Source organism: Lithobates pipiens, unplaced genomic scaffold (genome assembly GCF_037356315.1).
Source record: "Lithobates pipiens isolate NorthernLeopardFrog02 unplaced genomic scaffold, aLitPip1_a1.2 Scaffold_18, whole genome shotgun sequence".
NCBI classification, from domain to species: Eukaryota; Metazoa; Chordata; class Amphibia; order Anura; family Ranidae; genus Lithobates; species Lithobates pipiens.
In genome coordinates, this window is record NW_027507758.1 from 116,681,996 (window position 1) to 116,705,862 (window position 23,867).

General features: G+C 43.2%; 1 protein-coding gene across 2 annotated transcripts in view; it reads left to right on the forward strand.

The window, feature by feature from the left end:
- The first annotated feature begins 12,624 nt into the window (after window positions 1–12,624).
- CFAP36 (cilia and flagella associated protein 36) overlaps window positions 12,625–23,867 on the forward strand; it is a 68,737-nt gene continuing 57,494 nt past the window's right edge. The window contains exon 1 of one of the 2 annotated variants that reach the window (XM_077486037.1): window positions 12,625–12,812. In XM_077486037.1, the coding sequence (XP_077342163.1) occupies window positions 12,710–12,812 (103 nt within the window). In that variant the 5' untranslated portion in view covers window positions 12,625–12,709. The remainder of the gene's footprint in view (window positions 12,813–23,867) is intronic. The other variant, XM_077486036.1, reaches the window with a different exon arrangement.

Here is a 23,867-nt window from a genome sequence, read left to right on the forward strand (position 1 = left end):
TAATTTGGACCCTAACTTGATTCCCAATGCCAAGGCCACTAGGCTGACTGTAATTCGGGCCTACTTGGCTAGGACTGGCCTACCACCTTTGACTGACGACCAGCATGTTTACTAGGTTTATTTGGAACTCGCGGAAATCGTGCATTGCTCAGACAGTACTAAAACGTTCAAAGCATTCGGGTGGCTTGGGAATTCCAGACATAGATACTACCGGACTATAGTGCCACAGTGGATCCTGAACTGGCGCTTCCATATCCACTCTAAACTCTGGGTTTCTGTGGAGAAGTATATAGCAGGCAGAAACCTATCCTATGCCCCCTTACTTCTTTGGGAGCACATGGGGTACATGGGACCGTGTTAACAGAATGCTGGCTTTAGCTCCAGCTGTGTCCCCACTGGCACCACTGGGAGGGTTTCTTTAACTCCCTCCGGGAGAGAAATGGCTTTCTTTGGACCCTGGGTGGATGATGGGAATGATAGCTGTGGGAAACTATTGAGGAATGGCAAGCTGATACCCTTTGAGTCTCTGACAGCTAGACCTGAAGGTCCTCAAATTAACTTTTGGAGGTATAGACAATTACACCACTTTTTTGAAGTTCATGGGAGCTCCATAAGAGATAACACTTCAGTTACACATTTTGAAGGCCTTTTTATAGCTGATGAACCAGAGCCACACATGGTCTCAGAACTTTACCAATTGCTGGGGTCACTGTGGGTGGATTATATTTCTGACTGTGCCCAAGTGTCCTCGAGCCTAGATGTAGCACTGCTGGAGCTGGCAGAACTGGCCCTTAGACAGCGTACTCTACCTCAGTAGTAGTAAGAGTAGACTTCCCCTTGATTGGAGCACTGACTGAGAACATTGCCTCTTCCTGCCCTGGAGGACGATACAAATGCTCTACTGGTGGGAGCCCGGTGTGAGTAACGACAGTGACCAAGAGCTTATAGGTATGATCCTGATCCTGACCCTTATTTTCTCTTCCCTTTCCCTCTTTCCCACTCCTTCTCACTTTCAATTTTCTCCTGATATTAATACTGTATTGAGGTCAGGTCTACATGCCTCCTCAGGCTATCATGGATGATCAGTAGGATTAACCTCCAGCTGACAGGGGGTGGGTTGCCAAGTATATAGTAGTACTACTGTGCCCCCTTCTGGTGCTCTGGAGGGGCTTGGACGTGGCCTCGGCGAAGTACTAGGGGAGGTAGGCTGTAGGCACTAGTTGCACCCCTCCTTAGGTGTGAAGTCCAGGCTGGGTTGTGTCGGTGTCCATCTAGATCGGAACACTGGCTGAGGTCAGAGTGAAGCGAGAAGATGGTTTTTGTGTTGAGCAGCCCACCCCTGCTGGCAAATACATGGTTGACAACTGTAACCCTAACATTATTTTAAGTGGTGGACCGACGACGATAGAGAGCCCTTTAACATCTTATTAAAAGTTAATACCTTTTTACTATGTACGTTTTTATTTGTCTATTTTACGTTCTTGTTTACAATGGTGCATGTGTCACAACTGTACTGAATACTGCAAATGTATGTTAAGATATGTACTTATACCAAATAAACAAAGTTTTACAAAAAAAAAAAAAAGCAGCTCAATGAGATGAATTGGTAGCTACCTCTAATGCCGCGTACACACGACCGGACTTTTCGAGGGACTAGGTCCGGCGGTCTTTCCGACTGAGTTTTGGCGGAGTTCCGACGGACTTTCCGAATGAACGGACTTGGCCACACACAATCACACCAAAATCTGATGGATTGATGACGTACGACTGGACTAGAATAAGGAAGTTCATAGCCAGTAGCCAATAGCTGCCCTAGCGTCAGTTTTTGTCCGTCGGACTAGCATACACACGAACGGATTTCTCGGTCCGGCGGAGTTCCGGTGGAAAAATTTAAAACATGTTCTATTTCTAAAGTCCGCCAGATTTTAGGCAAGCAAAGGTCTGATGGACCCCACACAAGATCGAATTGTTCCGTCAGACCATTGCTGTCAGAAAGTCTGGGCGTGTAGGCGGCATTAGGTGAAATTGTGCTGCCAGATAAATTGGTAATTTCGCTGTAAAGTCATAGCTGACAGCCCTGTATATCTGCCCTACTGTACAAAAATGTATTTTTTATATACTGAATAGCGTTGTAAAACTATTGTTAAAGATAATATGTAACTAATGATTAAGTTGCCGGTTTCACCTTCTTGGCTCGTGCTATCCAACAAAAGCAGACAAAGGCCCTCCAACACTCGTCAATATTCCTCTACCTTTGCCCACACAAGGTACTTTGTTTCTATTATACATTGGACAATGTTAATGATTTTGTTGCAACATGCACTGCCCCGTTACATCTTGAACTTTTCTTTACACACTTTTCAGGTTTTGAAAAGCATGCTAATTGCTGATTCTGTGCACAGACAAGTATTTATTGTGCTTCGGCAAGTTTGTCAGCACTTAGCTTTGTAATCCTTTGAGTTATGTCCCAACACAAAAGATGCAGAGAAGTAAAAAATGAATTAAATCCATTTGCAGCTGGTTTCTGCAGATCTATACATTAATTATAGATGATTATTAGCACTATACATCATTAGGCTATGTTCACAATTGTGCATTGCGGGAATGCACGCCAAATCATACACTTTCCTGCAACGCACAAAACGCACTTTCCTTTTACAGATGTGTGGCGGTGCTGAGCAGAGGGTCATCCTGCTGTAGTCACATGATTGGATCTGGTATTTTATTAAGTAAACCAATCACAAGAGCAAGAAATTACAATTCTGAGGGAACCAATCGTTTTCAAATGCCAATGTTTTCATTTTTTGCCACTTTTATGAAACAAAAACAGAGCGATAATTTTGAAAAAAAAAACAAACATATTTTTTACTTTTTGCTATAATAAATATCCTCAAAAATGTTTTTTAAAAACTAATTTCTACATCCGTTTAGGCCAATATATATTCTTCTACATATTTACTATGGGAAAGATTTATGGCATTTTTATTGTAATTTTTTTTTTCTAGTAATGGCGGTGACCTGCAATTTTTAGTGGTACTGCAACATTGCAGCGAACAGATCGGACACTTTTGACACATTTTTGGTGTCTAACTTTGAGGGGATGGGACTGACTAGAGGAGCAACCAGATCATTGTTCCAACTTACACAAAGTTCTGGCTCTCGTGACCATGATCTCGAGTGGCCACGTGCATCGGGTCTTCCGCACCTGCTATCGCTCTTAAAGGGAAAGACGTACCCATACAGTGATTCGCTGGAATGCGCCACTTTGCCAACGTATATCGGCGTGAGCCGGTCGGCCGGTCGTCAAGTGGTTAAATCACCCTTTAAATGTACACATAATCTGCAGTCACAGAAGCAGTCATTTTTCCTATTCATTGTATGCATAGGCTTCAATTTCTTTATATTATTACTGGTATTTTTTTATTGCCAACTATTTACACAGCACTTTACATACTGTACTTTCATCAGTCCCTACCCTCAAGGAGCTGTGTTAATTTTGACTCATATTTCTTTTCTTTTTTTTTTTTTACTCATATTTCAATTTAGTTTTGACTAAAATGCCATTTTAATTGTAGTCATATTTTAGTCATCCAAATTGGTTTTAGTATTTCAGTCGACTAACATCTAATGGGTTTAGTTAAATTATAATGCATTATTTAAGCATTTCTCTAGAATTGCCAAACTCATATACTCCTGGAGTAAAAATTCAATAACATGTTTTTATTTATTTTATTAAGGTTTGCACTACAGACACAGATTTAGCCATTGTGATATAGAATGTCCTTTATAAATAAAACCAATTTTCATAAAGAAACAGAAATCGTGCTTTTTGACCTACAGAAGTGCAACTTTAATATATATATATATCACTGTTAACTCTATTGGCTATAATTGCCATTGCACACATTACCTGGATATATTACCAACATTAAATATTAAGAAAAAAAGAAAATAATTTTTCAAATTTTGTCTTTTTGTTTCAGCAGCTTAGTAGATGCCCTCTATGTATTCTTATGTGGTAGTGCAGAGTTCATTTTGACATCAAACTTCAATTTAGCTTTAGTCATTTCGTTTTTTTTTGTCTAAAATGCCATTTTTGTTTTAGTTTTAGTTTTGTTTTTATAATTTTCCTTTCCTGGTGCCTATCTATGGCAGCATACACATGGTTGGTTGCTCTGCCCCCAACCATGTATGCTGCCACTGGAGTCACCAGGAAAACAGAAAATTGAATACTTACCTTTCCTTAATTTTCCTTTAATTCCTGGTGCCTATCCATGGCAGCATACACATGGTTGGGGGTAGAGCAACCAACCATGTGTATGCTGTCATAGAGGCATCAGGAAAATATTTTTTCCTACGAAATTAACAATTTTTGCTCAACTCCACACGTCGTGTTTAGAGCAGCCTATTGATTTTAAATGGAAAACTTTCCTAAGGTCCCTATCTCGCATGCATACACTAAAACCTAGTAAGCATGGGTCAAATGTCAGCCGGCATCGGATGGGTCAATAGAAACTGGCAAACATTCAGCCTGTGTGTATGCCAGCTGGTCCGACATGGCCGGCTTCGGTTGAAGGCTTTTGACCAAAAGAGGCCTACCAACTGACTCCCTGAGAGCACTGACTGAAGTGTTCTGGGGGGGTATCCCCCTGTCAGAACACAATAGAACAGCAGGGGAGAACATTGGATTGTTAGTACAGCAGTTCCTCCTGAGCGGTCAGGTTTTAAAAATTGATTAGTGTGTGGATGAGGCTTTAGGCCAACTGGAAAGCAGCCAGTTAAAGGGGTTGTAAACCCTCATGTGCATAGGACGCATTAAGGTGAAAAAACTTTTGTCAGTCACCAGCCCCCCTCCCCCCTTTTACTTAACTGAGCCCTGGAATTTCCAATAGCGAGGATGCTTTGTCCCTCTGCCCGGGGTTCTCTACACTTGATTGGATAGATTGATAGCAGCGCAGCCATTGGCTCCCGCCTCTATCAATTAAATCCAATGATGTGGGTGCCGGGGGGCGGAGCCGAGTCCGGCATTCGTGTCTATGGGAGCCCGCCCACAAGGTAACAACCTAGGGGCTTCTGATGTGGGGAGGAGCCGCGAGAGCCACCAGGGGGGACCCCAGAAATTGAGGATCAAGGCCACTCTTTGTAAAGCGAGCTGCGCAGTGGAGGTAAGTATATGTTTGTTATTTTAAAAAAACAAAAACAAAGCTTTACAATCACTTTAACCTATCGGCATATCTTTGAAGTGTGGGAGAAAACTCACACAAGCACAGGAAGGACATGCAAACTCCATGCTGATAGTATCATCATGACCAGGACACAAACCAAGGACCCCAGTGCTGCCAGACAGAAGTGGTAACTAATTGGTCTCAGCTTCCTATTTTACCGTACATGCATTCACATGACATTTCCCCAAGACTGCCTGAACACTACTATACTTTAGCATTCCCAGAGCGACAATTTTGAAAAACCAACAATATTGTTTTACTTTTTGCTATAATAAATATCCCCCAAATTTCTTCCTTAGTTTAGGCTGATATGTATTCTTCTACATATTTTTGGTAAAAAATATTGCTATGAGCATATATTGATTGGTTTGTGCAAAAGTTATAACGTCTACAAAATAGGGGATAGATTTATGGCATTTTTATTACTTTTTTTTTTTTTTTTTACTAGTTATGGTGGTGATCTGCGATTTTTAAAACGATGGCATGCGCATTGTGTCAGTCGTTGTGCCACGGGTGCTCCCTAGTGTTCTAAAAGCACCCGACGTACAGCTACGGTGGCTCGTCCAGGGGAGCCAACCTGCCGCAGTATAACTGCGGCGGCCGGTCGGGAGCAATTAAGTGCTCAGACTGCGCCAAGTTTAATGTCAGCAGCCTTCTGACTATGTACATACATAAGCGTGCCATTAATCTGGCAACATCTGAGCAGCAAGCTGTCACCAGAAATTTTGGCAGCTCTCTTCTCAGCTCCATAGTCATTAGAGTGGGCTGTCTCTGACATCTGTCTATTTTGAAATCATGGTGGTGGAGCCATATGGATTTGTTTTAGTAACATTTTGGAATTGTGTTTTTTTTTGTGTATGTCTGTGTAAATCCTTTCCATTTCTATCCAAAATTAGAAAAAAATTTTTTTGGGCTTGACATATATAATGTATGAAATTTTTTTTAACTATCCACGGCATATTTGCCCCAATGTTGTAAAGCGCTGCGTAAACTGTCATAAATCCTGTATAATAATAATAATAATATTTGCACATCATGACACTTACTTTGCAAAGCGATCCCCTGCAGCGGCTCAATGTCCACGCTCCCCTCTGTCACTGGTGTTTCCATCTACACTCGCTCTTATTCCACGTTAGGAGTCTTTGGCCATCCCTAATGCCTGGGCAAGGGTGATGTAACTCCTGTCCTGTGCATATGCTTAGGAGTTGCTTTGTCCTGCTACTAATTGTGCTGAGACTGTATACTGAATGAGCCCTACAATCAGGGTTTGCTCCCACCAACTGCACTCCCCAGTCCCAGTGTAAGACAAGGAGAAAAGCTTAAGACCCCTTTCACACTGGAGGCGTTTTTCAGGTGCTTTAGCACAAAAAATAGCGCCTGTAAAGCGCTTAGAAAAAGCCTCATCTGCAATCCCAGTGTGAAAGCCCGAGTGATTTCACACTGGGGCGCCACACTGGCAGGACGGGAAAAAAAGTCCTGCAAGCAGCTTCTTTGAGGCATTTTAGGAGCGGTGTAAAAACCACTCTTAAAGTGCCCCTGCCCATTGAAATCAATGGGCAGCGCCGACGAGGTGCCTGCAAAGCACCTCGGCAGCGTTGCTTTGCGGGCGCTTTTAACCCCTGCTAGCTGGGGTTAAAAGCGCTAGTGCCTGAAAAGCGCCGCAAAAACAACGTTAATGCACCACTAAAACCACCGACGCCCCCGGCGCTGGCAGTGTGAAAGGGCTCTAATGGTAGGTACACTCTAACTAAAGCCTAGTACTTAACCAATTGCCGACCAGCGCACGACGATGTACGTCGTCAGAATGGCACGGCCAGGCAAATGGGCGTACATGTACGTCCCTTTAAATTTGCCGCCCTGCCATCGGGAGCGCGCCGCCTGCGGCGCGCTCCCGCGCTGGTCGGGACCTCCGTGAGTCCGGTCGCAGGACCCGCGGACTCGATCGCCGCGGGCATCCCCGCGATCGTCTCACGGAGCGGCCGAATGAAGAAATGCCGTTGTAAACAATATTTCTCCATTCTGTCTAGCAACTAGTGACGCTGATCTCTGCTCCATGTGATTGGAGCAGAGATCAGTGTTCACTAAATGAAAGCCCAACCCCCCCACAGTTAGTAACACACCCCTAGGAACACTTAACCCCTACACTGCCACCCACTGGTTAACCCCTTCACTGCCAGTGTCATTTACACAGGAATCACTGCATTTATATAGCAGTGATTATTGTATAAATGACAATGGTCCCAAAAATGTGTCAAAAATGTCCGATGGGTCCCCCACAATGTCGCAGTCACAATAAAAATCGCTGATCGCCGCCATTACTAGTAAAAAAAAAATAATAATAAAAAATGATTAATAAAAATGCTATAAAACTATCCCTATTTTGTAAATGCTATAACTTTTGCGCAAACCAATCAATAATCGCTTATTGTGATTTTTTTTTACCAAAAATATGTAGAAGAATACGTATCGGCCTAAACTGAGGGAAAAAAATGTTTTTTTATATATTTTTGTGGGATATTTATTATAACAAAAAGTAAAAAATGCGTTTTTTTCAAAATTGTCGCTTTAGTTTTGTTTATAGCGCAAAAAATAAAAACCGCAGGGGTGATCAAATACCACCAAAAGAAAGCTCTATTTGTGGGAAAAAAAGGACGTCAATTTTGTTTGGGAGCCACGTCGCACGACCGCGCAATTGTCAGTTAAAGCGACGCAGTGCCGAATCGCAAAAAGTGGTCTGGTCTTTGACCAGCAAATTGGTCCGGTCTGAAAGTGGATATGGACTGAATGCGGGCGACATCGGCCGGTTCAACAAAAAACGGCCAACATTCGGCATGTGTGTATGGCAGCCGGTCCAACAGAAGCCGGACGAGCATGCTGGGAAACCAGCAGCCGACTGGCTCCCGATCAGCACTCTCAGCCAATGTTCTGGTGCGGGGTGTCCCCCTGTCAGAACACAATAGCTCAGCAGGGGATATTGTTGTACTAACATTGGATTGTTAGTACAGTGGCTCTGATATAAGCTGTCAGTTGAACAAAAAAATAAACTGATAGTGTGTACTAGGCTTTAGTCACTTTCGGTGGAGTTCAGACAGACTTTCCAATCAAACTGTCTTGGGGACACACGAATGTACTAAGTTCGTTCGAAAGTCTGTTAGTTTTTAACGTGATGACGTAAGACGGGACTAAAAAATGAAATTCAATAGCCAGTAGCCAATAGCTTCCCTTGCGTCATATTCAGGGCCGTCTTTAATATTGATTTGACCCTGGGCAAAACTTTTCTTGGGCCCCTCCCCCCCCCATGCAGTGATGATTTGAGGGATATGAAGTCAGGGGGGCATAATATACATATCAATGCTGCCGGCCGCCGCTTTTTACATATGAATTGCACCGCTATTTACATGTGAATGCTGGTAATTTACATGTAAACACAGGGTCTGCAGGTGAGTCATCTGTACACAACAATAGGGCAGAGCTGGGCAGCATTAGTAGCAGCACTTCACGCTGAGATATTGGGACACAGCACACAGCACAGGACTAAAGGGATCAAGGGATGAGGGAATTTTTAACTGGGATAGTTGGCAAGTATGAGGCAACTGCTTTGGGCCCCACAACAATGACAGGGCCCAGGGCAGCTGCCCCTTTTGCCCTGCCTTAAAAACGGCCCTGGTCGTATTTGGTCCCCCGGACCAGCATACAGAGAATCGGTTTTCCCGATGGGGATTGAGTCCGTCGGACAGATTTGAAACATGTTCTATTTCTAGGTTCGTCAAAATATTTTGACGAAAAATGATCGGATTAGCCCACACACAATCGGATTGTCCAAAGGACTGATTCTGTTGGACCTAGTCTGCCGGAAAGTCCGGTCATGTGTATGCGGCATTAGCTTTCCTAAACTGTTCGATGGTGAATGGGAGCTCCAGAGCTGCAAATGCAGCCACCTTTACTTGTCCCTGGACAGCGTGTTACAGAATGAATTAACCCAATCAAAGAGTCTGAGACTGCATTCATTCTTATGTAGACCAACAATCACATGATTTTACGCATTCACAAAACATGCAAAAAAACTGCATTTCATGCTGCTTATGGTGCCTCTCATTGTTAATGGCACGCCAAACACTATGCTTCTAAAAGCCAATTTTTTCCTGCCCCTGTGCATGAGGATTCATAGTATAATTGTGTGCGCAGGAACCACTGATGATGGTCAGTGCTTGCGGTGCTCACAGGGCTGGAGAAGATGTAGGAAGTGCCAGGACCCCTGTAAACCAGCTTGGATACAGTTATGTTAGCTTGGGGACAGACCGCTGCAGTAACAGGCTACACACTTGGAGCTTGCGAGCTCCTTCTACATACCTATACATCTCCTCCAGCCCTGTGAGCACCGCAAGCGGCCGTGGTTTTCCATCATTGGCGGGTCCCACAGTATGGGGACACTGCTGTGGTCCTGCTGGGAACTGCTGCTCTACTGTAATGGGCATTACTAGGATCGTAGAAGTTCTTGTAATGGGCATCACTGGGGTGAGAGGTTCTTGTAGGCATCATTGGGGTCATAAAGGTTCTTGTAATGGGCATCACTTGGGTCATAAAGGTTCTTGTGGGCATCACTGGGGTCATTGTGGATCTTGTGGGCATCACTGGGGTCTTCGAGGTTCTTGTAATAGGCATAACTGGGGTCATTGAGGTTCTTTTGGGCTCTCACCAAGCAGATGAACGTCCCCAAATCCACGATGGAAACTCCTGAATCCTCTATTTTGTTCATATGCCTGAGGTTGCTGGGAGGAGAGAACAGTTTGTTAGATGCAAAAAAAATGCTAAAACGCTCGTGCAATTCTGCCCCCCCCCCAAAAGTCATGTGCTTTTTCGTGCAACAAGCAGCAGGACGACGCTCAGGTGCGAGTGGACACCACTGAGTATAATGAGAATGAGAATGTTTAGCATCGTTGTGCTTCGGGAACCTGCTCAGGTGTGAATGGGGGGCTAAGGGCCCCTTTTGATGCGTTTTGGGGGTAAAAAAAGGCAGAAGAAAAATGCATGAAAAATGTATGCCTTTAGATCCTATGGAACTCTTCACACCAGTGCACTGTGGGTGCAGTACATTGTTTTTTCTTTCTCAATTACATGTACATTTTTAACCACTTCAATACAGGGCATTTTCACCCCCTTCCTGCCCAGACCAATTTTTAGTTTTCAGCGCTGTCGCACTTTGATTGACAATTGCTACGGTCATGCAAAACTGTACCCAAATTAAATTTTTATGTTTTTTTCCCCACAAATAGAGCTTTCTTTTGGTGGTATTTGATCACCTCTGCGTTTTTTATTTTTTGAGCTATAAAAAAAAGAAGAGCAAAAATTTTGAAAAAAAAAAACACAATATTTTTTACTTTTTGCTATAATAAATATCCCAATTTAAAAAAAAAAAAAAAAATGTCCTTACTTTAGGCTGATACGTATTCTTCTACATTTTTTTGGTAAAAAAAAATCACAATAAGCGTATATTGATTGGTTTGTGCAAAAGTTATAGCGTCTACAAAATACGGGATAGATTTATGGCATTTTTATTTATTTTTTACTAGTAATGGCGGAGATCTGCGATTTTGTTCATGACTGTGACATTGCGACAGACATATCGGACACTTTGATACATTTTTTGGGACCATTCACATTTATACAGCGTTCGGTGCTATAAAATTGCACTGATTACTATGTAAATGTGACTGTCAGGGAAGGGGTTAACACTAGGGGGTGATCAAGGGGTTAATTATGTTTCCTAGGGAGTGATTCTAACTGTAGGGGGCAGGGACTCACAAGGGGAGGAGACCAATCGGTGTTCCTCAGTACTGAGAACACACCATGTGAAAAGACCATACGATTTTCTTGCGGCTGCATTTTTGAAAAGGTGCATGCACCTTTTTTTTTTTGTGGAAATGCAGGCGGGGCAGCCCATTCATTTGAAAAACAGAAAAATGCATAGGCGTGAACCTAGCTGTTAATAGGGTTGCCACCTGTCTAGAATCAGGGTTGCCAACCGCCAGTAAATTTACTGACCATTTGTAAAAATCTGTGTTTTACCACTGCCAGTAAATATCAGTGGCTGATAATTTCATGCTGTGTTGACTTTTTAAGTGTAAATCAAGCAAATGACTTTGTTCTAGGTATTGTCAGTGTTTCCATATCATGTTTATACTGTTCAAATATTCACTGTGTTAGTTTTCAATAGGAGTTCTGTAATTTCTCAGGTTGCCAGGAAAAAAAACGCGCTCCGCCAGTAAATTTTCCATGTTTTGTCAGTAAAAAATGCTGCGGGAGTTCGGCAACCCTGTCCGGGATTCACCCAGACAGTCAGGGTTTGGAAATATGTGTCCGGGTTTCAGTCTGCCTGAAACCTGGACACATTATTCAGACTGTGCTGTGGCTCCCCAAGTAACTGAGATAGTCACACAAAATCTATGCGCTTCATTACCACTCTCTTTGGGGCATCTATAATCTTTTATAATCCTATAGTGTATACTATGGAAAAAAATGTGCCATGTGCCGCTAAAGTGTTCGGGTGTACTTGAAGAAAAGGTGGCAACCCTAGTTGTTAGTGTGAACGCACCCTTGGTGATGAGCTCAGGCATATTTCGAGGGATATGCAATTAGCGGACCTCCAGCTGTTGCAGAACTACAAGTCCCATGAGGCATAGCAAGACTCTGACAGCCACAAGCATGACACCCAGAGGCAGAGGCATGATGGGACTTGTAGTTTTACAACAGCTGGTGGTCCACTAATTGCATATCCCATGTGTGTGCCCAGCAGCTGGATGAGGGGTACAGGTATAGGAATGCCCCGGTGTTTATGGCGACCCATCACATTTGGCTACCCGCTGGACTGCGCATGCGTGATGCCACCATATGCGTTCCACCCCTGAGTCCAGGTTCAAGCCCCAGCATCCAAGTGGACATAGAGTTCGATTATAATTATGCCGAGTGAAGCGTGGCCGCAAGGGGCCCTGTGCTGGAAAGCATATGGCGGTGTCGCTCATGCGCACTCCAGCGGGTAGCAAAATGTGATGTGTAGCCGAATGTGACACCGGCCACAGATGATTGGCCCCTGCAGGTGACCACTTCCGGGTTCTTCTGTTCCTGGTGGTCCTCACACACCCCCCAGCTCAGGACTGCTCACATTGGTCACTGCTAGGACCTGCACAGTTCTGCTTTGGTCCCTTTTTATCATCACACATTCCCTATCGAACACTGACAGCGCAGGTTCCCTACACCGTTCCCTACACGGCTCCCAGGCGTCCCGCCATAGCCCGGGGTAAGAGCGAGCACAATGAGCAGGCAGGGATTGTGCAGGGGGCGTGGCCCGCGTGTATACTACACATCGGCATGACGTTGGTTGCCACGGAAACGCATTCCGCTCTGACCTCCTTGCGCGTTCCCGCCGCCCTCCCTCCATCCGGGCTCCTGGCTCGCCACACAGCTGGAGGAGCAGAGCGGGCGGCCCCATGGCGGAGGATGCGGAGTGGGTGCTGGACAGTGTGCTGGCCTTCCTGAGGTGTCCGCTGTGGACGGGGCCGGTCACCGACTTCATAGAACAGAAATGCTCAGGTAGCGGGGACAGAGGGGGGCCCCCTTATCTCACACTCCCACAATGCTGTGCGGCCCACAATCAGGGGTTCAGCGGAGGAGGCAGCTGTGTGCGATGTATGGGAAAGCTTCACTTCACAGCGCAGGCGTGCTGCTTTCATTTATGTTGCAGTGCATTGCGTTTGTGTACATTTGGATGAGTTGCATTAAAAACAAAGTAGCACATTCTGTAATTTTTCTAAGCGCTGGGCAAATGCAAAGCAACACGCTGGTGTGAATGGCATTCGTAGGGAACCATTACTACTTTGTTGCCATTCTTTAGAAATGCACTCACAAATGCTCCCCAGCGAGCGCATCTGGTGTGAATGACTCCTGATTGGGTAGGGTAGTAGGTGGTACCTCCTTCGTATGCCCCTCACTGGGCACCAAGCAAGAGTCACATGAAAGCCCTACTCCGGGGTGGGTTCTTCTGTGCTCTGTGCTTTGTACGGGGTTGTTGTGCTATATAGTGTGTGTGTGTGTGTGATCTCTATATATATATATATATATATATATATATATAACCAAAAGTATTGGGATGCCTGTCTTTACACACATGATCTTTAATGGTATCCCAGTCTTAGTCCATAGGGTTCAATATTGAGTTGGCCCACCTTTTGCAGCTATAACAGCTTCAACTCTTCTGGGAAGGCTGCCCACAAGGATTAGGAGTGTGTCTATGGGAATGTTTGACCATTCTTCCAGATGCGCATTTGTGAGGTCAGACACTGATGAGAAGAAGATCTTGCTCTAATTCATCCCAAAGGTCAGGGCTCGAGTCCTGCGGGAACGCGTGGGAACGGCGTCCCTGCACTTTTTTCACAGCAGGAACGCCGTTCCCTTTGTAGGACCAGAGCCGCCCGAGGCTCTAGCACAGACTGCTAGCTGTGTTGTCTTCACAGAGCTGACATCGGAAGAGCAGCACAGTGATACACGGAGGGCAGGGGCTGGCTCAGTTAACTGATTGGTTAATGGAACTGCTCTGCATTCTATCAACCAATCAGTTAACTGGGGCAGGTCCCGCCCTCTGTCCATCCCTTTGCTGCACTTCCGATGTCATCTGCTGTGCTGTGTCCTGTATAAGGTAAGACAGGGAAGAGGGCACTGTTATGAAGGAGGGAGGGGGAAAGTATCAGAAACTGAAAGGAATGAGGAGAGGTGATATAAAAGGGAGGCAGGGCAGGAATGTGAAGGGGGGTTCTACAAAGGGGGTGAGGACAGGAATGTAAAGGAGGTGCCATAAAGGGGCTGAGGACAGGTTTAAATTTTAAAACTGGCTACTTGGTCATCTTCCGTACTATGTCGCATTCACAGTCTGGTCATCTCCTATAGTCGCATTCGCAGTCTGGTCATCTCCTGTAGTCGCATTCGCAGTCTGGTCATCTCCTGTAGTCGCATTCGCAGTCTGGTCATCTCCTGTAGTCGCATTCGCAGTCTGGTCATCTCCTGTAGTCGCATTCGCAGTCTGGTCATCTCCTGTAGTCGCATTCGCAGTCTGGTCATCTCTTGTAGCATGTCGCATTTGCAGTCACTGTATTTTATGTGAAATATATATATATATATATATATATATATGCATATGAGTGTATCTTTTTTTTTTTTTTTGGTGGGGGAGTGGATCTTGGGTGGGAGTTCCCACACTTTTTTCCCCAGGACTTGACCCCTGCCAAAGGTGTTCTATCGGGTTGAGGTCAGGACTCTGTGCCCAGGACTGACAGGTGCTCTCCCTGGCTAAGGTTTACTTTACCAAGCTGGCCAATCGCTACACAGGCTGCACATATAACACCCAACAAAACACCAGTGCCCCCCAACATTCAGTTCTGTCCTCATCTCCTGAGTGATAGCCAAATTATTAACTATCTGTGGGCAGCTCAGCTGCTTTGAGCCCCACAAAAATGACTGATCCTAGGGCAGCTGCCCCTTTTGCCCTGCGTTTAAAGATGGTGTTGGCAGCAATACACTAATGTGTGCGGCAGCGTGCTGACAAATATGCTACACACACCTCTTTTGGTGTGTAGGGATGAGCTCAGGCCTGTTCGCATGGTCCACGTGCAGAGCCCACCAGGAAGTCGGCGCAGCTCTGCGCTAATCACAGGCAGTGAGACATTGCCCCGATGCACGGCTGCAGAGATCGGGCAATGTCTCACTGCCCGTGATTAGCACAACGCTGCGCCGACTTCCTAGCAGGCTCTTCACGTGGACCATATGAACACGCCTGAGCTTATCCCTATTGGTGTGTTGAGCAGGCCTTTCAAATGAACCCAACAAATGTTAAAGCGGAGGTCCACCCTAAAGTGGAGCTTCCGCTCATTGGAACCCTCCCCCCCGGCGCCACAATTGGAACCTTTCATGGGGGAGGGGGGTGCAGGTACCTGTACAGTACAGGTATCTGCACCCACTTCCGGTGTAGATTCTGCAGAAGCTATGCCCCTTTCCGCAGAATCTACGCCCCTTTCCGAAGGTCCCCCGCTGCCTGCTGGGAAACACACGGATCCCAGAGACAGCGGGGACCATCCATATTGCACATGTGCAGTAGGGAACTGGGAAATGAAGCCGCAAGGCTCCACTTCCTGATTCCCATACCCAAGATGGTGGCGGCAGCACCCGAGAGACGATCGAGAGATCGGCTTCGGGTGCCGACATCGCAGGCGTGCTGGGCGGGTAAGTGTCATTATTTTAAAAGTCAGCAGCTGCAGTATTTGTAGCTGCTGGCTTTAAAAAAAAAAAAACGGCGGACTCCCGCTTTAATGCAGCACAGTACTCTGACTGTGCCTTTTAGACTTTGTTCATGCCTTTGCCCTTTGGGTTGCATGTTGTGGGACTGATGTGCCATTATTGTTTAATGGTATCCAACACACCTTGCCACTACGTGTGCATTTTAGTACACCACACTGCTGTGTATTGCAATAAATTGCCTTAAGGCTACTTTCAGACTGGGGCGTCGTGGGCGTCAACGGTAAAGCAGCACTATATTTAGCGCCGTTTTAGCTGTGCTATTCGGCCACTAGTGGGGCAGTTTTAACCCCTGCTAGCGGGCGAAAAAGGCCTAAAACCGCGGCATAGCTTTTAGGAGTGGTGAATACACCGCTGCAAAGATGCGGCTTGCAAGACTTTTTGTACCGTCCTGCAAGTGCACCGCTCCAGTGTGAAAGCCCCCAGGCTTTCACACTGGAGACACAGGAGAGGCTCTTTACAGGCGCTATTTTAGTGTTGTAGCGCCTGTAAAGCGCCTCAATATGAAAGTGCTCTAAAAAAAGAGCATTTTAGTGTGCTTGAGAGCCCATTCAAAAGAATGAGCTGCCCTAACGCAACACAAGTCAAAGTACCGCAGAGTGGTGAACATAACCTTATGTCGGCTATATACAGAGGGGAAAATTATTATTTGATCCCCTGCAGGTTTTGTAGGTTTGCCCACCCACAAAGAAATGAAGGGTCTATAATTTCTATCATATGTGTATTTTAAATGATAGAGACAGAATATCAACCAAAAATCCAGAAAAAACACATAAAACAAATGTTATAAATTGAGTTGCAGTTCAAGGAGTATAAAGCCCCATACACACTATCAGATTTTCTGCTGATTTTTATTTATTTTATTTTTTTTTCAAATTTACCAAAACCATGTAGTGCAAGGGCCTGCCTGATTGCATACAAATTGAAACTCCTAAGGTTTGATCTCATATTATATGGTTTTGGTAAATCTGAAGGAAAAAATCTGATAGTATGTATTAGAGGTCGACCGATATGGGTTTTTCTCTGGCCGATGCCGATATTTAGAAATCATGGCGGCCGATAGCCGATATATGATGCCGATTTTTTTGGGCCGATATGTTAGGCCGATTTTATTTTATTTATTTTTAATCCCCCTTGATCTAACGCACCTTTCCCACTGTGGCGTTTTAAGGCGCTTTTGGGCTAAAAATAGCGCCTGTAAAGTGCCTGTAAAATGGCTCCCCTGCAGTCCGTGTGAAAGACAGAGTGCTTTCACACTGAGGCGATGCGCTGGCAGGATCTTAAAAAAAAGTCCTGCAAGCAGCACGTTTGGAGTGGTGTATACCGCTCCTCCACCACTCCTGCCCATTGATATGAATGGGCACCACTGCCGAAGCGCATGCAATGCGATTTGGCAGCAGTGCTTCATGGGCGCATTTAACCTCTTCCTTGGCCGCTAGCTGGGTTATATGTGCCCCACTAGCAGCCAAATAGCACCGCTAAAATGATGGTAAAGAGCCGCTAAAACTTGCGTTTTACCATCAACGCCTGCCCGCTCCAGTGTGAAAGCAGTCTTCATAAGTGATACAGAAAATTTCTTACACTTAAACATTTATTAAACAAAACAAACCTCCAATCAGTTTACTTGTATGTATGATTTAGATAAAAAATATATATATATATATATATATATATATATATATATATATATATATATATATATAAAATAAAAACAGGTAGTCAAAACTTTTGGACAAAAAAAAAAAATGGGCTAACTTTACTGTTTTTATTTTATTTTTATTTTTTAAATGCTGTATTTTTTTCCCCAAAAAATGCATTTGAAAGACCTCTGTGCAAATGCCGTGTGACATAAAATATTGCAACAACCGCTATTTTATTCCCTAGGATCTCTGCTAAAAAAATATATATCATTTTTGGGGGGGTCTAAGTGATTTTCTGGCAGAAAATACAGGATTTTTACTTGTAAGCAACAAGTGTCAGAAAAGATTTAGTCTTTAAATGGTTAAACTGAGAACTTCTACACAGAGATGACTTCATTCATTCAAGTGTAAACATTGTATCTTTCTGTTCTTTTCTTGGCAGTCTGCCCAGAGAGGAGGAAAGGGTTGCTATGACGACTCAGTCAACTTAGACTGACTTCTATACAGAAGTCATTTCAAAGTCTGCTGTAGTTCTAAATCGGCTTTTTATCAGCACAAATCGGCCGATGCCGATTATTTAAAAAACGGCAAATATTGGCCGATATATCGGTCGACCTCTAGTATGTATGGGGCTTAATAAGTATTTGATCCCCTACCATCCAACAATAATTCTGTCTCCCACAGACTGGCTACAGTATGTGCTCATTTGGTGCACAGATTAGACCTGCCAATTGAAGAAGGTGCTCCTTACAACATCTCGTTATGTGTATAAAAGACACCTGTCTACAGAAGCTTTCTTCCATTCAAGCCTCACCATCATGGGCAAGACCAAAGAGCTGTCAGAAGACATCAGGAACAAGATTGTAGACCTGCACAAGGCTGGAATGGGTTACAAAACCATCAGCAAGAAGCTTGGTGAGAAGAAGACAACTATTGGAGTGATTATTCACAAATGGAAGAAATAAAAATGAACCATCAATCGCTCTCGGTCTGGAGCTCCATGCAAGATTTCGCCTCATGGGGTAAGGATGATCATGAGAAAAGTAAAGGATCAGCCTAGATCTACACGAGAGGAGCTTGTGAATGATCTCAGGGCAGTTGGGACCACAGTCACCAAACAAACCATTGGTAATTCAATACGCCACCATGGATTGAAATCCTGCAGTGCCCACAAGGTCCCCCTCCTCCAAAAAGGCACATGTACAGGCCCATCTGAAGTTTGCCAATGAACATCTAATGATTCAGAGAAAGATTGGGAGAAGATTCTGTCAGATGAGACCAAAATTGAGCTCTTTGGCATTAACTCGAATCGCTGTGTTTGGAGGAAGAAATTTGCTTACTATGACCCTAAGAACACTATCCCTACAGTCAAGCACAGAGGTGGAAACATGCTTTGGGGCTGTTTCTCTGGTAAAGTTACAGGTTGACTTTGCTACATTGATGGGCCAATGGACGGGGCCATGTATTGTAAAATCTTGCATGAGAACCTTCCGACAGCCAGAACACTGCAGATGAGTCTTCTAGTGTGACAATGACTGGAAACATACTGCCAAGGCAACAAAAGAGTGGGTCAAAAAAGAAGCACATTAAGGTCATGGAGTGGCCTAGCCAGTCTCCAGACCTTAATCCTATAGAAAATGTATGGGGGGAGCTGAAACTTCAAGCGACAGCCAAGAAACCCTAAAGCCCCGTACACACGAGCGGACTTTTCAACATCCAAAGTCCGTCAGACCGAGTCCGTCAGACTATCCGATCGTGTGTGGGCTGCAACGGACTTTAGCTTCGCAAAAGTCTGACGGACTTTAGAAATGAAGCATGCTTCAAATTTTCCCGACGGAACTCCGCCGGACCCGGTCCCCTTCGAAAAATTCGCTCGTGTGTGTGCTACTCTGACGGACTAAAACCGACGCTAGGGCAGCTATTGGCTACTGTCTATGAACTTCCTACGTCGAATCCAGTCGTACGTCATCACGTTCGACTCCGTCGGAGTTTGGTGTGATGGTGTGTGGTCAAGTCCGTTCGGTCGAAAAGTCCGCCAGAACTCCGTCGGAACTCCGTCGGAACGCCTTTGGAGGTCTGTCAGACTTAATCCCTCTCGTGTGTACGGGGCATTAGGATTTACAGAAGATCTGTAAAGAATAGTTGATCAAAATCCCTCCTGAGACCTCCACCAAGTACTAAGTCATGTTTTGCTTGGGGATCAAATACTTTAATTTACTCACTGAACTGCAACTCAATTTATAACATTTGTATCATGTTTTTTTTTTTTCTGGTATTTTGGTTGATATTCTGTCTCTATCATTTAAAAATACACCTATGATAAAAACTATAGATCCTTCACTTCTTTGTAAATAGGCAAACTTACAAAACTTGCAGGGGATCAAATAATTATTTTCCACGCTGTACATAACTAATCGTGACAAATATAGTATTAATTGATACACCATCAATTTAACACTCGGTACTGTATTACACTTTGCATTCAACTAAAAATATTGATTACAAATCTGATCAGTTATACATGGAAATGACCTAATATATAAATGATCACTTAATTGATCTGAATTATGATCGGTTCTCAAAACACACACAGATATTTGGTCGAGCCATAAGACGTAAACCCTGCCACAACCAATCATCTGGGCAGAGCTGAAATTAATCTTTGGTTTGCGACTTTTATTTTTTTATAAAAAAAATGTATGAGCAAGCCCTAACTAATTTTAGTTCAGTCAATTTTAAAATGCAGGTTTGCCCCCCCCCCCCCCAACGGGATTCATGAATTTTCCATTTACTCGTCAATTCTTGTCTTTAGTGACTAACAGCAATCCCATAGGAGTGAATATAAAATCTACTGTGCATGCATAGACTTGTTTTGACTTATTGAGCAAATATAAATTGTTCATGGGTAATACTGCACAATTATACTAATTTAATTGATGTAATAGGGTTATAGCATATGTTGTGATTGGCTTTTGACCCTACATACATTGATCTTATACTTTTTCTGTATAATTCAACAAGCACTGGCGCTGACTTTTGTAAAAATAAAATAAAAATGGCAGTTTTTCCGCATTTTTACTGCTTACCTTGAGGTAATACTTGATGTGACCTTCAAATTTTTACATGCCTGATCTTATGTTTTGTTCTTGTATTAAATATAGAGATTTATAGCTAGAGGGAGCAAGCATTCAATTTGAAATCACTCCGCTATATATGTCCCACCCAGGGAGTGCATTGTTTTTAATGATTTGACCGATAATTGATTTGAAAATGAGGAAGAGCCCAAAAAAGTATTCTCACTACAACTTTTAAATCTGGAAGTAGGACCTGTTCAGGAGCAGATATGGCATCCACTATGTACATATGTCCTTTTTTGGCTTAAAAAAAACTTTGTCAAGTTTTTATTTGTATCTAGTTTATCTTTTTTCAAATGTACATTTCATTACTTATACCTGCCTTTTTTGATTGCTCCCTTGCCGATTTGTTTGGCTTTAGGGATTAAAGAGAATAATCTGGTGTTTCTGGGGACTTTCTACTAGGATGCAGCTCTGGGTGCTTGTCACGTGAAGATATGTACTTTCCAATGAGTACCTTGGAGCTTAATATAGGCTTGTTTCCCTGGTGTTTGTTGTGGGGGTGTGAAAGAAATATTAGCAGGTATTTCATGCCCCTCCAAAAGGTGTGTGTGTGTGTGTGTGTGTGTGTGTGTGTGTGTGTGTGTGTGTGTCTTTCTGCTTCCAGCCCCAGGGATGTGGGCACTGAGAGAATAGAAAACATTTAAATCTGAGGTTTTATTGCTGACCAGACCTTCCTGTTCTGGTGACCACCATTGCCATCATTTCTTGCCCTGCTATCACAGGGCATAAAATTTTTTACTGAAATCTAAATAGTGGATCCACAGCCGGCAAGAAAAGTCTGAGGTTGTCATAGTTCCCCATGTTTTTCAAATGTGTTGCGCGTTTGTTTTTTTTTTTGTTTTTTTGTTTTTTTTATTATTATTATTGGCTTATCAATGGCTGCAAGCGCTGATTTAGCAGGACTATTAGACAGAAACAAAAAAGTCAGCCCGTTCAGCTTCGATATATGTACAACAAAACCCATCCAATAAAAAATGTAAAGTATATAAAAGGTCTTTATAAATTTAGGCCAAAATATATTCTGCTGCAGTTCATGTCTTAGATTAAAAAAGGAAAAAAAATAAAAATAAAAAAATCCCTGTAAGAGTATATTGATTTGAATTAAATTATATCGCCTACAAACCATGGTGTGTGTGTGTGTGTGTGTGTGTAATAAATATATATTTAATATTTTGGAATTTTTATTTATTTTATACTACTAATGGTGGTGATCTGTGACTTATAATTGGACTGCAATAGTGCGGCAAGCGATCTGACGCTGGAGGGGAAACTGATTAACTATTACTGACATCAGTGACATTATTTCAGTGATAATATTTGTCACTGTACTAATGACACTGACTGGGAATGGGTTTCCATCTAGGGCGATCAAAGGGTTAAATGTGTGCCTAACTATGTATAAAGTGTGCTGCTTTACTAATAGATCTATTCAGTTCAGAGAGATTGTTCCCTCTGTACAGAGCCCATTATGAATTGAGCTTCTAACCTCAGCTTGTTCACTTAAGCATTGGTAATAAAACCTGGAAGCTCATTGGTTTCTATGCAGAAGTGAGCCTGATTTTACACTTTCCATCTTTAGTAAATTAACCCCATTGTGTACTTAAAGTGGGGTATGCCTGTACTATCACAGCGAGTGCGGGCAGAGATGTACGGGTACATCGCTTTGCCTCTGCAGGCCGACCATTTGCAATACATTACAGTTGAGTGGTCCACAAGTGGTTAGTATGGTGAGAGTTGAGGGTGTATTTATGAAAAAAATGTGCATAGCCAATCATCCAGCAAATCTGCATGTACATCTGCATTTGTGCTTTGCCAACTGGGCAAAAATGAGTTCTGAAGGAATGTTCTCTTATTATTGGCAGTGTTAAAATAATGCATTATAGCCACTAGATGGAGCTGAGGAACATATGAAAAGTCTTTAACAAGAAAAGCGATGTATCAGTTCTAGACAATATACAAAAGATACAATGTAATGGTTGTTTGCTAATTCCCTTTAGTGTCGGTTCACACTGAGGCAGCACGACTTGCAGGGCGACTGCCGCGGTGACTTGCAAAACGACTTCTCTATAGAAGTTAATGCAAGTCACTTCAAGTCGCCCCCAAAGTCATACAGGAACCTTTTTCTAAGTTGGAGCGACTAGTGTTTTAATACTGCCCATAATACAGTGGCGGGAAAAAATTATTTGATCCCTTGCAGGTTTTGTAAATTTTGCCCACTTACAAAGAAATTAAGGGTCTATAATTTTTTTTATCATGGGTGTATTTTAAATGCTAGAGACCAAAAATCCAGAAAAAAAACACATGATACAAATGTTATAAATTGAGTTGCAGTTCAGTGAGTAAAATAAGTATTTGATCCCCAAGCAAAACATGACTTAGTACTTGGTGGAGAAACCCTTATTGGTAAGCAGTTTCTTGTTTTTGGTTACCAGGTTTTCACACATCTCAGGAGGGAATTTGGTCCACTCTTCTTTTACAGATCTTCTCTAAATCCTCAAAGTAGAACTATGGGCAAAAGTTTTGGATAGAGTAAGGAATGGTTATAACCCCTGTCAGATTTTTTTTTTTTTTTTTTTCGCTATCTCTGTCCCATTGCGGAGATTTCACTTCATTTCCTGTCCCATAGCCAAACAGGAAGTGAGAGGAAATCTCTGAAGAATTAAAGGAATTTCTTGAGGACCCCCAGCTCACTAGAACTAGTGTGACCATTGGAAGATATCCCGTCTGTTACAAATAGAGAGAGAGAGGGTGAATCTCCTTAACGGGGGCACAGACGGCAATAAAAAATTTACAGGTGTTCTAATCCCTCTCCACTCTATCCAAAACGGAAAAAAATTTTTTTTCCTTTTTAGGTATACTTTTAATGTTTCTTGGCTGTCGTTTGGCAACTTGGAGTTTCAGCTCCCTCCATAAATTTTCTATAGGATTAACCACTTCAGCCTAAGGACCAGAGGTCTTTTTACAATTTCGCACTGCGCTGCTTTAACTGGTAATTGCGCGGTCATGCAATGTTGTGCCCAAACGAAATTTGCCTCCTTTTCTTCCCACAAATAGAGCTTTCTTTTGATGGTATTTGATTGCCTCTGCGATTTATTTTTTTATTTTTTGCGATATATAAATGGAAAAAGACCGTCAATTTTGAGAAAAAATATATTTTCTACTTTTTGTTATAAGAAAAATCGAATAAACTCAATTTTAGTCATACATTTAGGGCAAAATTTATTCAGCCACATGTCTTTAGTAAAAAAAAAATGTCAATTTGGCTCCATGCACACTGAAGCTCAAAAAAGCAATTTCTGGATGCCAGATTGCTGGCAGAAAACACTGGTTGAAAAACCTGCTTTTAACAGCGTTTTATACTAGCGTTAATGAGCGTTAATGAGCGTTTTACAGCGTTAGCGTTAATGGGCGTTTTTTATAAAAATACACAGAGGACACTCCAAAAATCCCACAATGCATTGAAAAATAGAATGCCGAACACTAATGAACGAGCGTTAATGAGCGTTAATGAGCGTTTGTCGTTTTTT